This window comes from Peromyscus eremicus, chromosome 12, assembly GCF_949786415.1.
Source record: "Peromyscus eremicus chromosome 12, PerEre_H2_v1, whole genome shotgun sequence".
Taxonomy (NCBI): Eukaryota; Metazoa; Chordata; class Mammalia; order Rodentia; family Cricetidae; genus Peromyscus; species Peromyscus eremicus.
The window spans coordinates 39,607,014-39,624,818 of NC_081428.1; the positions used below are offsets into that span (position 1 = coordinate 39,607,014).

General features: G+C 42.6%; 1 protein-coding gene across 1 annotated transcript in view; it reads right to left on the bottom strand.

The window, feature by feature from the left end:
- Positions 1–17,468, bottom strand: part of Senp7 (SUMO specific peptidase 7) — a 103,152-nt gene extending 85,684 nt beyond the window's left edge. Inside the window, exons 1-2 of the mRNA XM_059277134.1 lie at positions 17,305–17,468; positions 8,165–8,217 (exon numbers count right to left, since the gene is read on the bottom strand). Of these exons, the coding sequence (XP_059133117.1) occupies positions 8,165–8,217; positions 17,305–17,344 (93 nt within the window). The 5' untranslated portion in view covers positions 17,345–17,468. The remainder of the gene's footprint in view (positions 1–8,164; positions 8,218–17,304) is intronic.
- Positions 17,469–17,805: the final 337 nt, after the last annotated feature.

The window sequence follows — 17,805 nt, forward strand, 5'->3', positions numbered from 1 at the left end:
TTACAAGGAGGGCCAGTTCGGTAGCAGAGTACCAGCAGAGCATGTACATGAGGCCCTAGGTTCAATTACCAACACCCTCCTCCTCAAAAAGCACTAATATCAACTTATCTTTCATCCGTAAGTATTTCTCTAAGGAGAAAGCCTAAGTCAGGAGGATAGAATAAATTTAAAGAAAGTATACCTCAGTTCTTACATCACTAAGGGATAGCTAATCTTCCTGAGCACCAGTAACTTGCTATTTATTGCTTTTCTGTATTAAAAAGTTTTTCTTTGTAATTCTTCACTTGCAAAAAACAGTATCTCTAAAGCACTTGCCTCAATTTTATATACTGTTGGGAATGAAACTCAGGGCCTCATGTATGAGAGGCAATTACTCTACTACTAACTGAGCCATATCTCTACCCTTTTGTTAATTCATTAATTTGAAGCAAGGTCTTACTAAGTTACATAGGTTGAAATTTAACTCCCTCGGTAGCACAGGCAGGTACTTAATTGTCTATGTTTCTGTCTCAGCTTCCGGGGGAGCTGGGACTACAGGCTGGCTCCACCAGATCTACCACTTCCTATTTCAATTAGGAAACAACAGGAGTAAGACAGAAGCTTTAGGCGGTTCAATACATAATGTATTTTCCAAGAATAGCCCTATCAATATTGCCCACACTACATGGTCATCTTATATTGTGATACTAATAGCCATGAGACATTCCTTCCACTTGAATCTCAGCAGGCCTGTGACTTCCAAAGCTAATCTACAAAGCCAATATAGTAGATAGGCACAGTAGCACACTTGGTAATCCCAGAACATTAGAGGCTGAGGAAAGAGGATCTTGAACCACTGCTAGTCTGGGTTGTATAGTTAGGACCTGTCTCAAACACAAAACAAAATAAAATGGCAATACAGCTTCAGCACAGCTCAAAACTGTCCACAAACTCATCCCTCCATGTTTCCTCCCCTTGTCTCTGCCTCTCAGAACACACACATTGGGAGGGAGTACAGATTTTTTTTTTTTTTTTTTTGAGACAGTGTTTCTCTCTATGTGGCTTTGGAGTGTGTCCTAGAACTTGCTCTGTAGACCAGGCTGGCCTTGAACTCACAGAGATCAGCCTGTCTCTGCCTCCTGAGTACTGGGATTAATGGCGTGCGTTACCACCACCCGGCTCAGACTTTTTGTTTTTTTGTTTTTTTGTTTTTAAATCTGGCTATCTTGAAACTATTGAATTATAAAGATCCCACGAAAAGACTGGGGGGGGGGAGTAATAAATAAAAGTATACATCAAGATGTTTGAATCTAGCGTTGGGGATGTAGCTCAGTAGGTAGAGTACTGGCTATCATGGATGAAGCCCTAGGTGGAATCCCCAGCACTGTATAAACCGGATTACATACACCTGTAATCCCAGCACTCAGGAAAGAGAGACAGGAAGCTCAAAGTTCAAGAGCATCCTCTGTTACACAGCAAGTTTGAGGCCAGCCTAGACTACATGAGACTGTCCTCTGAGGTGAGAAAAGGATGTTTGGGGGTCAGCAAGACAGTTCAGTGTAAAAGCCCTTGCTGCACAACCTGGACAGTCTGAGTTCAGTCCCAGATCCCACTGTGGAAACAGAGAACTAACTCCCCAAAGTTGGCCTTACCTTCACTCCTGTGCCAGAGCTCATACATACATCATATACGGGAAACCCACACAATAATAAAATAATTTTTAAAGATGTTTGAGGGTGAGGACTAGAGAGATGGCTAGGTAATTAAGAACACTCCTGCTCTTCAAGAGGACCCGGGTTCAATTCCCAGCACGCACATGGCACCTTAAGATTGCCTGTAACTGCAGTTCCAGGGGTTCTGACATCCTCACACAGATATACACATAGGCAAAACACCAATGCACATAAAACAAAAATAAGTAATTTTTAAAAAAATGTTTGCGAGACAGTGAGATGGCTCAGTGAGTAAATAAAGCACTTGCTGTCAAGCCTGACGACCTGAGTTCAATACCCAGAATCGTGTCCATAATGGAAGGAGAACTGACTCTGTACATAAGGAAGGAGAGAACGAACTCTGTACATAAGGAAGGAGAGAACTGACTCTGTACATAAGGAGAGAAATGACTCTGTACATAAGGAGAGAACGGACTCATGCTGTGTACCACTGCACCTTGTTCTTTTGTTCAGTTTGTTTTGTTTTAGATCCAATCTGATGTAGCCCAGGCTAGTCTTAAACTACTGATACTTCTGACTCACCTTCTCAAGGGCTGGGAAGCAGGCATGTACCATCATGCCTAGCTCACACCTGGTTCTTTTTTTTTTTTTTTTTTTTTTCGAGACAGGGTTTCTCTGTGTAGCTTTGCGCCTTTCCTGGAACTCACTTGGTAGCCCAGGCTGGCCTCGAACTCACAGAAATCCGCCTGGCTCTGCCTCCCAAGTGCTGGGATTAAAGGCATGCGCCACCACTGCCCGGCTCACACCTGGTTCTCTGGACAACTTGTACATAGTTGAGACAATGATTAACATTAACAAAGATTTTAAACTACAAATTGATAAGTCTTTGGCCTCCTGAAGGCCTCTCCACCGACACAGCAAACTGTATCAGACCGAACTGGAAAGCCCAGGTTAATGAGTAAAGTGCTCCACGGGGACTCGAGACCGGAAGAACCACGCAGCTGTTTTCTGGGATGCCACTTATATACCCTGTGGGAGTGGTCTTGAGCCTCTCTGGGGGAGGAGCTTTGTTTGGCAGGCTTTGAAAGGGTAAGCTTGGGGAGGAGATGTGCTTGGTGGGCTCTGAAGGAGCAGGTTTAGGGAGGAGCTGTGTTTGGCGGGCTTTGAAGGGGCGGGTTTAGGGAAAGAGATGGGGAGGGGAGGTGGATCTTCCACCAGACTCCTTCCAAACATTCCAAACTCTTTGGTATATACCAGGGTGCCAGGGATTGAGGCGGAGCTCCCGCCTCAACACAAATGATTCTGCAAAACCTATAATTCCAATACAAGAATCATCACAATTTATAATTTAAAAGAGTTCAACACAGTTATAGAGTACTGGTTAAATCAACTGTGATGCACACATATAGTGGAGTATAAATAGTCATTAAAATACTCACTGTGCCGGGCGGTGGTGGCTCACGCCTTTAATCCCAGCACTCGGGAGGCAGAGGCAGGTGGATCTCTGTGAGTTCAAGGCCAGCCTGGTCTCCAAAGCGAGTTCCAGGAAAGGCGCAAAGCTACACAGAGAAACTCTGTCTCGAAAAACCAAAAAAAAAAAAAAATAAAAAATAAAAAAAAAAATAAATAAAATAAAATACTCACTGCTTGTTTCTCTCATATTTATGTTCAGTATAGCATCTAATACATGTCAAGTACCCAATACGTATCTACTGAGAAATGCTTTGAATAAATTTGATTTCCTAAAGTGATGTTTACAATAATCTAATGCATAATTTTGTGGCTTTCTACTTTTAAATGTTTACCATTGGGGCTGGAGAGATGGTTCAGTGGCTAAGAGCACTGGCTGCTTGTCCAGAGGACCTGGTTCAATTCCCAGCACCACATGGCAGTTCACAACACTCCAGTTCCAGGGGACCTGACACCCTCACATTGTGAAGGCCTAGATTTAGCTTTACAGGCTCCATTTTAGTGAAAGGGCCACCATCTCAGACCACCTGCTGTACTCAGTTCCAGGAAGGACCTCAGGAATGTGCCATGACAACTGGAACGGATACAGAGCAGTGTCTTCCTGCAGACACCCTGTCTGTGGTTTATGGCTCTTGAAGATATCTAGATAATTCTGCTAAGCAGGCCAGATAATCTGTTCAGCAGGTTGTGGTTCCCCGTCAAAAGTCTAACCCAAAGGTTTCAAATGTGGTTTCCTGCTTAAAGTCTAGATCAATAGTTTCAAAAAGTCACCTTGCCCCATATCCCTTCTACTCAATCCCAAGTTGCCAATTCCCGGCTTGTGGTTTTTTCCCTATAAAAACTCTCTACACCTGGGCTCATGGCTGCCGCCACATTTCCTTCCATCTGCCATTCAGTGGCCCAGGTTGAACCTGAATAAAAAGACCCTTATGTGCTTGCATCAGAAACCGGCTCCTTGGTGGTCTCTGGGGGGTTCTCGAAGCGGGTACAACAACAGACATACATGCAGGCAAAACACCAATGCACATAAAATAAAAATAAAATCATTTAAAAAAGATGTCTGTAGACAGAGAGAGAGAGAGACAATAGACACATCTAACAGAAGGATGTACATCAAGTATTAGTTCTCATTGTGTCTGGTTAGTATTCTCTAAAAACAAAGATTTCTTTATTATTTTTTTATTTATGTTTATGTGTGTGAGCTTGTGTGGGGCCAGAAGATGGCATCAAATCCCTTGAAACTGGAGTTACAGGCAGTTAAGGACTGCCACGTGGATGCCAAAACTGAACCCACAACTTCTGCAAGAGCAGTAAGCGCCCTTAGCTGCTGAGCCATTGGTGGTCTTTTTGTTCAACTGAATTTTCTAATATCCCATTTAAAAAAAAAAACTAGTTTTGCTTTAAAAATAATTTCAAGTACTTTGAAAGTCAAAAGTATTATGTCCTATGCCTCTGTCAATCAAAGGTGCTATCCTTTCAGTAATTGATTGCCACTAGCTATAGCAAGAGCAAAGCTGATCAAAGGAACTAACTACTATCAAGAATTTGTTTGGTTTGGTTTGATTTTTGAGACAGGGTTTCTCTGTGTAGGCCTGGCTGTCTTGGAACTAGCTCTGTCGACCAGGTTGTCCTCTAAGTCAGAGATATACCTGCCTCTGCCTCCCGAGTGCTGGGATTAAAGGTGTGTGCCACCACCACTGGCAGAACTCTAGGCTTTTAAATGTACTAGAATACTTTTAGATGTATATTGTATGTTGTAAGTTATGGTTATAATAAGAAAATATACTGTTGGGAGGGGGACATACGATCAAAACATTTCATAAAATTCTTAAAGAATTAATAATTTTTTTAAAAAGAAAACATAGTGTTGATAATAGACGAAATATTAAAAATGAGGAGAAAGGAAAAGTTAGAATAAGTCTAGTGGTATTAGACTGGAATCCCAAGAATTCACATTAAACAACCATGTGTGTACAAATACACACATACATATACGTTATGTACATATGTGTGTGTGTACATGGTGACTCACACTTGTAATCCTAACACTGGAGAGGTGGAAACCCACAGATCCCAGGGTTCACTTGCCAACCTTGCCTACTTCTCAAGTTCCAGACAAGAGAACCTATAAAAAACAGGGGGTGGGACAAACGCCCAAGGAACGACACTGGAGACTGTTCTCCACGTGAACACACATGCCCGCTGCATGTGCATCCACACACAGATGAATACACACACACACACACACACACACACACACACACACACACACAGGAGCCGACCTTAAAGATACCCTATTGCCAAAACTGGAAAACTTTGATGAACAAAATCATCCACGTTATAATAAAAATAATGAAATGAGTATCTGACAATAACTTGATATAAATAAGTGGAAGAACTTGGGAGGCAGAGGCAGGCGGATCTCTGTAAGTTCAAGGCCAGCCTGGGCTACAGAGTGAGTTCCAGGAAAGGCGCAAAGCTACATAGAGAAACCCTGTTGGGGGGGGGGGGGGGCGGACACAAGTGGAAGAAGGACAGCTTTCCTTACAGAAAAATTTCCATTAAGAAATGAAGAAGAGGGCTGGAGAAATGGCTCAGTGGTTAAAAGCACCGCTGCTCTTCCAGAGGTCCTGAGTTCAATTCCCAGCAACCACATGATGGCTCACAACCATCTATAAAAGGATATGATGCCCTCTTCTGGTATGCAGAACACTCATATATAAATAAATTCTAAAGAAAAAAAAGAAGAAGAAATGAAGAAATAAGGAAGATATATACCATACTTGATCTTGGCCAAAAGGCAATGAATAAAGGAAATAGAAAAATCACCAAAAGTACTGAACTAAGATTCACTAGTAGATGCCAAAATACTGAGCAAAGATATAACACTACATTGCATGAAGTTGCAGTCTGCTCTAAGACAACACCTATTATTAATCATAAGGAGAAAATGGGTAACCATACAGGGGTGTAAGCAAGAGATACTGCCTTAACCAATCAGGCTGAGATCATCAACAGTAAGACACACACACACACACACACACACACACACACACACACACACATATTCAGGTTGAGGAATATTCTACACAAATTATTATCGAGTACTTTTCCAAAGTGTCATGGCTATAAAAGCAACAAGACTAAAGTCTTGATAGACAAGGAAATTAGGAAGGCATAACAAATAAACACAATGGAGAATCTTGGAATGGATCTATAAGTTAAAATCTTAGATCAAGGCTAATTTCTTATTTTTGACAATCATACTATCATTATATAAGATATTAACATCAGAAGAAACTGAATGAATAGTACCCAGTTCTGTCCAATTTCTATAAATTTTCTGAGTCAAAAGTTATTTAGAAATAAAAATGTCATACATTTACAGAGCAGAGTATGGGAAAGGAGTGTGGCTTAATGGAAGAGTACCTCCTCGACACTTTCAAAGCTCTGGGTTCAACCCTCAACACAGTAAAACTGGTGAAGGGCAAAGGAGGTCAGGGAAGAGAATATGACAGCAATGTGTTCATTCGCTATTATGGTTATGTGGCCAGGCTAGCCTCAAACTTCTGAGCTCAAGAGACCTTCCTGGGCCAGGTGAGGTGTCAAATACCTTTAATCCTGCACATGGGAGGCAGAGACAGTCTCCGTGAAGTTGGGGTCAGCCTATCTACATAGAGAACTCCAAGCCAGCCAGGGCTACACAGTGAGACTCTCTCCAAAGAAAAGAAAAAGAGCAAGAGGGCAGATTATTACAAAGAAATACTGGAACTCTCCCCTTAATCTCTCTCAAGTTCCTGTCTCCAGCCTGCTTCCTCCCACTTCCTGTCATGAGATGAAGCGGTACAAGGCTCTCAACAGAAGTTGAACAAATGCCAACAGCTCTCCAATGCCATGAATAAAAATACGATTTTCTTTTACTCACTGAACCATCTCACTGGCCCAACACTTCTTTACGAATTACCAGTCTCGAGTACGCTGATACAACAACAGGAAGTGAACTGAATGAACCGAGAGTCACTAGATACGGCAGTATCTGATCTGGCAATACAAAAACTTAAAAAAATTATCTCGATCATTCACCCAACATAATTTAAATCCAACATTTGGATGGAGAAAGCACCCCGTGCAGATGTGAAGAAAGCCAATGAAAACCAATACTGAAAGCAATGTTCCCTACATGGTCATCTAAAGCACTCTTGAATTCCTCCATCACCCTCCTTTGCCGAATCCTACAAACACGTAACATAAAAATGTTCCTAATTAAAGGTAAGCATGCAGCTGGCATGGCAGCACATGCCTTTATTTCCAGCACTTGGGAGGCAGCAGATCTCTGTGAGTTTGAGGCAACCTAGACTACATGGCGAGCACTAGGACAGCCAGAGCTATACAGTAAGACCCTGTCTCAAAAAAAAAAGATACAAGATGTTTCCAGTCACATATAAATAAAAAAGCACATATGAAAAAAAAGTTATTTAATAAATAAAATATTATATAAATCAGGTTACTACTTTTAAATCACAAAATGTGGGATGGGGATCATCTTTTTTAAGATGATTTTAAAAACTCATTATATAAGTAAAAATTAAAATTGTTTTGCTAGTTTGGGCTTATAGAATAAATGAATAAAAAAATTCTTTTGTTGTTGTTGTTGTTTTTTTTTGTTTTTCGAGACAGGGTTTCTCTGTGTCACCCTGGCTGTCCTGGATCTCTCACTCTGTAGACCAGGCTGGCCTCTAACTCAGTGAGATCCACCTGCCTCTGCTTCCCGAGTGCTGGGATTAAAGGCCTGCGCCACCACTGGCCAGCTCCTTTTAGTATAATTAAAATTATACTGTAAAACTTTAATCAGTATTTTAGGAAAACTCCCAGCACTCAAGAGGCAGAGGCAGGCGGATCTCAGTGAGTTTGAGGCCAGCCTGGTCTACAGAGCTAGTTCCAGGACATCCCGGACTGTTACACATAGAAACTCTATCTCAAAAAAAAAAAAAAAAAAATTATATATATGTAATTTCAAAGATGACAAACACATTAACACATACCTCCTGTAAATCAGCTGGTGATGACTTTTTTCTTTTTCCCTCTGTGACAATTTCTACAAAAACCAAAGACATAATAAAAATCATTATTTAACATCTAAATGACATAATTTAATGAACAGAATCTTTTCATATCTATCCCTTATTTAAAATTAAAATACCCTGAGGTTTTACAGACACTAAAGGGCTGTGCCTAAAGACCTAAAAGTTTGTCATGTGTCAGTGTCACAGACTGTCCCCAATGTCTCCAGTAAGCCAATGCACGAGGACAATTTAAAAAGAAAGAACCAGTCCAGCAGTGGTGGGGCCTGTCTTTAATCCCAGCACTCTGGAAGCAGAGGCTATGGATCTCTATAAATTGGAGGCCAGCCTGGTCTACAAAGAAGTTCCAGGACAGCCAGAGCAGTGTCATAGAGAAATCCTGTCTCAAAAAAGAAAGAACTAAACAGAAATTTCTTTATAAAAGCCTCATATCCATGGTAGAATCAGATGATTGGGTAAATTCTCATGATGGAGGGCAGAGGTGAGATGATCTAGAAGTTGGCTTTGTCCTACAAAAGCACTTCCTTCCAGTTCTATCTCATACGCACATGCTGCACAAATGGGAAGTGCCTTCACTCTTTACTCATTTTCCAGACTTTGTGTGGGTTTTCCTTGTATGAATTCTCTCATTCAATCGCAAATATTTACTTAATGGCTATCATGTACTCCTCATAGTGATAAGCAATGAATATAAGTAACACTGAGCAAATCAGACACCATCCAAGATTTCTTAGCAATTATAACCACAGCATGGTGGAACACACCTGCCATCCTAGCACTCAGTAGAAAGAGACAGATGGATCTCTGTGAGTTCAAGGTTAGCCTGGTGGTCTACATAGCAAGTTCCAAGGTAGCCAAGGCTAACGGTGAGAAACAAACATGTTTCCCATGTAACATGTAAACAAACATGTAACAAAAATGTTGTAACCTACTGAATTATATAGCAGATTTCATAATAAAAATAAATGGTAGTATACACATACACATGTAACACCAAGTCATCTACTTGTGGCTTATTACTATAGTTCAGGAAGAAAGGGATGATTTTTGCCATTAAATAATAGTGAAGCAATTTTTTGTGTTTGTATGTTTGAGTACATGTATGTGGACATGTAGGGTGTTTGCATGCATGTGTGCAGGTTGCATACATCCTTGCATACATGGGGAAAACAGGAGGACATCAGGTGTTCTGTTTACCGCTCTCTGCCTTATTCCTTTCAAGCTAGGTCTCTCACCAGACCTGGAATGGGGCCAGCAGCCAGTGAGCCCGATCTTCCGGTCTCTATCCACAATAGCACTAGGATTGCAGGCTACACTAGGCTTTCTACGACGATGATGGAGATCTGAACTAAAATCCTTATGTTTACTTAGTAAGCATCACCCCAGACCCAGGGAAGCAATGTGATGACCAAATGGAACTTAAAAAATAAACCTTGATCCCTATACCTCAGACCATATACAAAAACTAATTTCAAATGAGTCATATCTTTAAACGTCAAAGATAAAGCAAGGTTTATACAATAAAAACTAGAATATATTCATAGCCTTGGAGGCAAAGATTTCTCAAGTAGGACACAAGTATTACCATAAATTAAAAGATCAATAAAGTGGGCTTTATCTAAATTAAAAATTCAGTTTAGCTGAACTCATCATTATGAGAGTAGAGAGCAAAGTCTCATACTAGAACATAAACTCTAATCCATTATTTGTCAAAGAACTCATAACCAGTGGACATAATGAACTCCCTGGGCTGAGGTATGTACTTGTGGTAGAACACATGCTTAGCAAGCCAGGGGAAGGCAGGAGAGAAGAGAGGGAGAAAAAGGAATAAATACAATAAAATTCAATCTTTAGATTGGACAAAGGCCTTGAGTAAGCATACACACACACACAATCAAGACACAACCATTAAGGAAATGACAGCTAAAATGTCAATGAAATTCATAGCCCTTGCAATAAGTAAAATTTAAAAGACTAACATTACCAAATATTGGTGAGAGACTAATACTCTGCTGGTAAGTTAAATGAGTGTATCGGCTTTGCCAGTGTCTGTTAGATATTTGCCTGCCTGCACTCAGTACCTAACCATTATACTTATACAATAACCAAGAGAAATGAGAATGTTCATGCTATCTTTGTCCTTAATAACCAAAAACTAGAAATAACCCAAATTATCTGCCACTAGTAATGTATTTGTACCAAGGAAAGCTGCAGAGTAATAAAAGACAATGAATTATTTCTAAACACCATATGGATACATCTCACAGACATTCTGTTCCACAGAAATCAGATGCACAACTGTGAAACTTGACAGTTAAAACAAATCTATGATAATACGATTTGAATAACGGAGGGTATAGAGGACAAAAGGAATATTAACTGGGAAGGGTGCAAGTCAAGTCTGATAAGATGTTAGAAGTGTTCTGTACCTTGAGCTACATGGTGACTATACAAATAAAGGCATGCAAATACAAAGAATCTTATAACTAAAGCTTTATCCCTACAGACCAGCTTTCATAGTGCTGGAAGGGGCTGTGCTCACCACTGGAAAAGGAAATCAATAACCGTACCCACCAATCAGCTCTGTGAGCGAAGTAATGACTAGCCTGACAAGACACGCCCACTGGTATAACAGTGACAGGAATGCCATGGGAGCAACTTTCTGGCTGGATTTAAGGGCCTCTCCACAAGATGGAACCCATACCTGGACACCGTTATCTGTGCCAAGACCCTGAGGTCAGACAGTTCACAGGACCCAGGGCAGAACCTACTACTATTATTTTGCTAAAGGGACATAGTGGTAAACCACTCCTGACTTATCATTACACTCATGGAAAGGACATCTCTCAGTCCTCATTATAGAAGCTTCTATTTGCAGTAGATGATGATTAACACAGAGCCCCACAACTGGTCAAGGTACAGAGAAAACAACCCATGCAAGTGCAAGCCAGACCTAGATCCCAGCATGGAAGAGAGAGGTGATCAGGAAGTCACATTCCTAGCTGAGGAACTAGTGACAATTGATAGCTGATGGGAGAGGGAGAGTCAGTTTTCTTTGGGCCCCACCCCCAAGACTATTTGGGCAACACCAACTGTACTCCATGGACAAAGGCAGAGGAACAGCAGAAAAAAAATTATGTGGGTAGAGATGGGCCCAAGAGGTGGGAGGCTGGAGGGCAACTTTGTGAAGCCTATCTTTAAGTGGACTTAAGATTGACCAAAGTCTCCTGGCTTGCATGACATGGTGGTATACACCTTTAATACCAGCACTCGGGAGGCAGATCTCTGTGAGTTCAAGGACAGCCTCATCTACACAGCTAGGCTAGCCAGAACTACATAGTGAGACCTGTCTCAAAATAACAACAAAAGCTCCAAAATACAAAGAGGAGGAATCAGCTCTGGTTTTGTTTGTTTTATTCTGGGTGTAAGAGTGTTTTGCCTACATACATGTCTAAATACCATGTGTGTGCCTGGTGCCTAAGAAGGCCAAAAGAGGGCTTCAGATGCCCTGGAACTGGAGTTACAGACAGCTGTGAGCTGCCATGTGGATGCTGGAAATCAAATCCAGGTCCCCTAGATGAGCAGCCAGTGCTCTTGACTGAGACATCTCTCCAACCTTTTTTTTTTTTTTTTTGGTAGGGGGGTTGTTGTTGTTCTGATTTTGGAGTTTTTTCTTTTTTTTTTTCACAATGCAGTGGGGGTAATTACTATTTAAAACAATCCATATTTTCAAAATGACTAGAGCAGTACCAAATTCCCAACATGTAAAAATGGCTAATCTTTGAAAAGATAAAAGTTACTTAGATTTGATAACTACATCATACACACGTATCGAACCAGCATCATGCCCCCTGTATAGATATACTAATGTCACAATATAAAATAAAACTTCCATAAACTCAGTATCTTCCCTCACTCAGATCTGTGACTGTTACTTACAGCTCAAGTCTAACAGGTCCTAGAACTCTCATTCTTGATTCACAGCTTTCCTCTACCATCATTGTGATGCACTAAATTCTCTGAATCAACACACTCAAAACAATGAATTAATCTCTTGCCTCCTCTGAACCACACACCTCTATTTCAACTTTCATGGTCAGAATTAAGGTAAAAAGTTTCACCCAACCTTTTGATTTTGGTTTTTTGAGACGGAGTCTATCATTTTGCCCTGGCTGCCTGGAACTATGTGGACCATGGTGGCCTAGAACTCAGAGATCTGCCTGCCTCTGCCTCCCAAGTGCTGGGATTAAAGGCGTGAGCCAACACAACCAGCTTCACCCAATTTCTTGAACTGTTGCACCAATTTGAATTGTTCAATTTGTTGAACCTCTCGTTCAACACGCTGTCCTTTGGCCCCCCAACTTTCCCACTCCCCTTGAAGCCACATCCTGTCATATCACTTTACCCAAAGTAAAACTAAACTTATTTTTCTCCAAGTACTTAGCCCAACCACTGCAAACTCATTTTTTTTTCTTTCCTTTTCAAGACAGGGCTTCCCTGTGTAGCCCTGGTTGTCCTAGAACTCACTCTGTAGACCGGGCTAGTCTGAAATTCAAGAGATCTGCCTGCCTCTGCCTCCCAAGCACTGGGATTAAAGGCATATGCCACCACACCCAGATGCAAACTCACATTTTAAAACTCTGAAATTACTTACTTCCTTTATTAATCCCTATATGACGTATTTTTGAGCTCAGATTATAAAAAAAACTTTTTCATCATAGCTTACCTATTTCACAGCAAGCCATGACTGCAGTATCATTAACTTCTCAAATTATATCTATATTCATCTTCAATCCATTTTCCCCATGTCATCAATTCTATTCCATTCCCTGACTCTAGCACCTACCTCATCCTATTAACTGGCTTACCTGATTTTACATTACACACACACACACACACACACACACACACACACACACAGCTTACCTGTTGTCTTTAGCCATTTTCCTCTCTACTGACTCCTTCCCTACTCCCTTCCCAATCAGTCTTTATAATCTTTTCCTCTTAATCCTTTGTTTCTCTACTCCAGCTTGTCCCTTGTCTAAAACAAGTACATGCTTAGCAAGGCCTGTAAGGGTCTGAGGTCAGGACTTGGGGGAGCTGCTGTTCTCCAGATCCTGAGACCTCAGCTTTTCCCTCCTTGAAGGGCTGCAATTATCAGTCCCAAAGCCACTGAGCACTTGTCTGTGATGTACTTGAGATATCTTGTGTTCTCTTTGTGAAAAATTGCTTGATTGGCTTCTTGCTGACTTCATCCTGTTGTATGAGAGTTTCCTGTTGACTCTGTCCCATTTTTCCCTACAAACAGTACATAAGATGCTGTACTTCTTAATAACCTTGCTTGGCATAAGTCTCTCCCCATTGAGAGACTGTCACTAAGCAACAACTTGCTGGTCCAGGTCACACTACACTTCCAACACTGCCAAGCAGACATCACCTGGACCAACTGATGCACATGGTACACTAACCCCTCGAGATGGAATTGAAGAAGAAATCAGGAAGCACTCGGCTACTTTTTCACGTATTTATTTGGGGGAGGGAGGTCATACATAGTCCAGTGCTCATGTGGAGGTCAGAGAACAGTGATCAGTAGTTGTCTCTCTCCCGCCACCATATGAACCCACATGTCAGTCTTGGCAGCAGGCATCGTTGCCCACTGAGCCATCCCACCAGTCCTCAGCCACTTTGTTATTTTTTATATTTGTAAACGGAACAGAATTACATCAGTTTCTCCCCTCCTCTCCCCCTTCAGCCCTTCTCTGCCACCCTCACCTGAAAGCCACTTTTTCTTTTCTGAAAGCCACTTTCTTAACGAGCCCCAGTGTACAAGAGCACACAAAGAACTTCGAAATCCCGAAGGCTTTTGTCTTGTTTTAAATCCAAATTATCTGTTTTTTAGCCATGGAAAATTTTTCCAAAGTAGGGCTAATTAATGTGTAATGGTGGCGAAAGGAGATGAAGCTGTAGATGAAGCTGCATTGAGAGCCCAGATTTTTAATCCTGACCCTGTTTCTAACACTAGTTCTTACTAACAGATGCTTAGGGTTCCTAAATCCCAGTTCTACCTATAAATCAGAAATAGTAAGTCACTTGTAAGGGTTTTGGAAAGAATTAAAGTTTGTAAAGTTCTTAGTATAGTCAGGCCAAGGGTGCAGACAGTGACAGTGCAGTCCACCAGCCTCATCTTCAGACACTTGCACACTAGATCTCAGACCAAGCTGAAGCTCTGTGAGCAAGTGAGTATGAAGACTGCATTGGATCACTAGTTCTACTGAGTACACGAGCCTCAGGTGATGCAGCAGAGATTCTAAAGCAAAGTCAAGAAAATAACTGGGTCATGATAAAAGAGGGTAATATTACTCTGCTACAAAGTGTTTTCAGGGGCTGGAGAGATGGCTCAGGGGATAAGAGCACTGACTGTTCTTCCAGAGGTCCTGAGTTCAATTCCCAGCAACTACATGGTGGTTCACAACCATCTATAATGGTATCTGATGCCTTCTTCTGGCATACAGGCCTACATGCAGATAGAGCACTCATACACAAAATAAATAAATAGACATAAATCAAAACAAAAATATTTTAAGACTGAGAATGGTGGCATGTCTTTAATCCAAGTACTCAGGAGGCAGAGGCAGGCAGATCTCTCAATTTGAGGCCAGCCTGCTCTACACAGCAAGTTCCAGGACAGCATATTTCTGTTAATATACATGTGAAAAATCAAGAATCTTATTAAGCAACATTTTTTAATGTTCACATTATATAACTAGAGGCATACTGGGAAAACAAAGGCTAGAAAACATTAAATCTCTGAATTGGTCTGATTACACACTACTCTACAGAATGAACATTTCCAAAGGGAAATCATGAGAAAAAATTCTCCAGCGACATAAATAGCAACGTCTTTTATGAATCTGAGGTCTTAATCCCAAAATTCACTCAAAAAGAGCTTTCTCAGAAGTATAGCTAACATAAATACCAGCGCATTTTCCGATTAGCAACTTTGTGCCCTCAAAATTCTCTTTCCAAAAGCATATACATCAAATAAACTATATAATAAATCAATATAACCAGGTGAAGGGGGTAGATTTTGCCAAAGGAAAAAAGGGGGCTAATAACTCGCTATAACACACTAACACATGCAAATGTAATAAGCCAACATGAAACATATTTATTGAGAAGAAAATGCATTGAACTGAGATTATGATTATGACTAAAGTTCTGCATTAAAAAAAAAAAAAAACTCCCAAATGATACTAGGCATTGCATTTTTTATTTTTCTTTCTTTTGTTGTTTTTGTTTTTGAAGCAGGGTTTCTCTGTATAGTCTAGGCTGGCATGGAAATCTCTCTGTAGACCAGGCTGGCCTTGAGCTCATAGAGACCCGCCTGCCTCTCCCCTCAGTGCTGGGATTAAAGGCCAGCGGCACCACTGACCAAATGATACTAGACACTGCGTTTTTCTAGGATGTCAATTTTACTTGAACACAGGGATCAGGAATCTTAAAAACTGATTCGTGGAGACATGCATACAAAGACACCTTTTATGTCTTGCATAATTATACTTTCAAAGGCAAAGAATAGCTAGCACCTTTAAAATACACAGAGAAAAAGCTAAGCATAGTGGCAGACACCTACAATCCAAGCCCTGGGGAAGACTGAGACAGGAGGCTGAGCTCCAAAGCTGCAAGGTGACAACCACCCCTCCAAAACATAAGACAAAAATACTGATAAGATCGATTGCATATGAAGAGATCTCTCGATGTTGATTCTGTTAAGCCAAGTCCTCCGAGATCTGTGCTCACCTCCTTCCATTCTCCAGTAAAAGTTTTACACACACATTGCCACTGGGCATACATAAATAGATTTGGAACTGTTAACACTAGCTCTACAAAAATGAACAATAAAATAATAATTTTTTAAATGGGCTGGGCTGAGCCGAGCCAGCCAGTGGTGGCTCATGCCTTTAATCCTAGCACTCTGGGAGGGATAGGCAGGTAGATCTCTGGGAATCCTAGGCCAGCCTCCTCTACAGAGCAAGTAAGGACAGCCAGAGCTACACAGAGAGACACTGTCTCGAAAACTAAAGAAAAAAAAAAGGGGGGCTCCTGAGCTGGCCTGTAACCCCAGCATTCGGGGGTGAGGAGTGGGTGGGGGACTGAGAATTTGATGCCATCCTGAGTTACACAGGGAGACCCTTTCTCAACAAAAAAGGAGGAGAAAAAAAAATCAATGAATCCATCGATGTTATTTTATGTACTAGACTGCATTTCTATGCACACGGGACTTGACTCAAAGACTTAAGAGGTGCACTTAACAGATGACGTGCATAACAATAACTTGACTGGGCGGAGCTCTACATCAGTTTTATACAAAACTTAAGAGGATCTTGAGTTTCAAGCTTTGAAATAATTACCAAAAAAAAAAAAAAGAAAAGAAATGTGCTGAGATTAAAAACAACAAAAGCCCGGCTTCGAATCCTTTGACTTTCGAATCACTTTTGGAAGATGCAGGAGGCTGGAAAACAAAAATGCTATTAAACGAGCCTGTTCGGACGAAAAGGGGACACCAGGCACCTTTACTGGAGGACCCGCGGGGCGATCGGCAAGCCCCGCCTTCCTTCCGTGCAGCCTCTCCTACCTGCCAGGGGAAGGGGGGGTAGTGGAGGGGGGGGGCAAGCCGGCCAGGCAAGAATTCAAAGGCACGGAGCAAAGTGAGATCGAGTGCGGAGGAGGTGGAAGCGAAAGTGAACGCGGGTGGAATTACGAGGAAGGCGTGGCAGGTCCGCGGCTAGCCAACGGGGAAGATCCGTGCGCCGGAGACAATCCAGGAGAGTGTCCCGGGAGGAGGGCGCATACCCCGGGGGGTGCAGAAGGGGCAGGCTGCTGCAGCACAGGCTCCTCCGACGGCTGCGGTCGCGCCCGCGCGGCCCCGGAGCTCTCCATTACGCGCGCCCCCGGCGCTCCCTCCCTCCCTCCCTCCCTCCCTCCTTCTCTCCCTCCCTCCTTCCCTCCCTCGCTCGCTCGCTCCCCACCGCGCCTCGGAGCCGCCGCCAAGCCGCGCAGGTAGCACGGGCCGCTGGGCCCTCGCGCCAAGCCCTCCTCACCGGCCGAAGATCGCCGACGCCCAGGCCTGGCCCTGTCCATCTCCTCCTCCTCCGGCTCCTCCCGTCGCACTTCCAGGCGCTGTCACCTCAGGACCCCTCGGGCTGGGGAAGGGAGGGGGAGGGGAAGAGAGAAAGCCAGAAGTGAGGCTCGCGCGTGCGCACGAGCGGTCGCCTCCCTCCGACCGGAAGTCCCTGGCCCCGCCCACCTCTGCCCGAGGTAGCACTTCCCGGGCCTTGTTTTCCCCGGAGGGCTGCCACCCCTAGGAGCGCCTTAGCCTTCGCAGTGGGGAGATGTCACCGACAGTGTCGCCAAGGGAAGGCCAGGCTTGGTGTACGGTTTTTTTTTTCCTTTGGTTTTTTGAGACAGGGTTTCTCTGTGTAGTTTTGGTGCCTGTCCTGGACCTCGCTCTGTAGCCCAGGCTGGCCTCGAACTCACAGAGATCCTCCCGTCTCTGCCTCCCGAGTGCTGGGATCAAAGACATGCGCCACCACCGCCTGGCT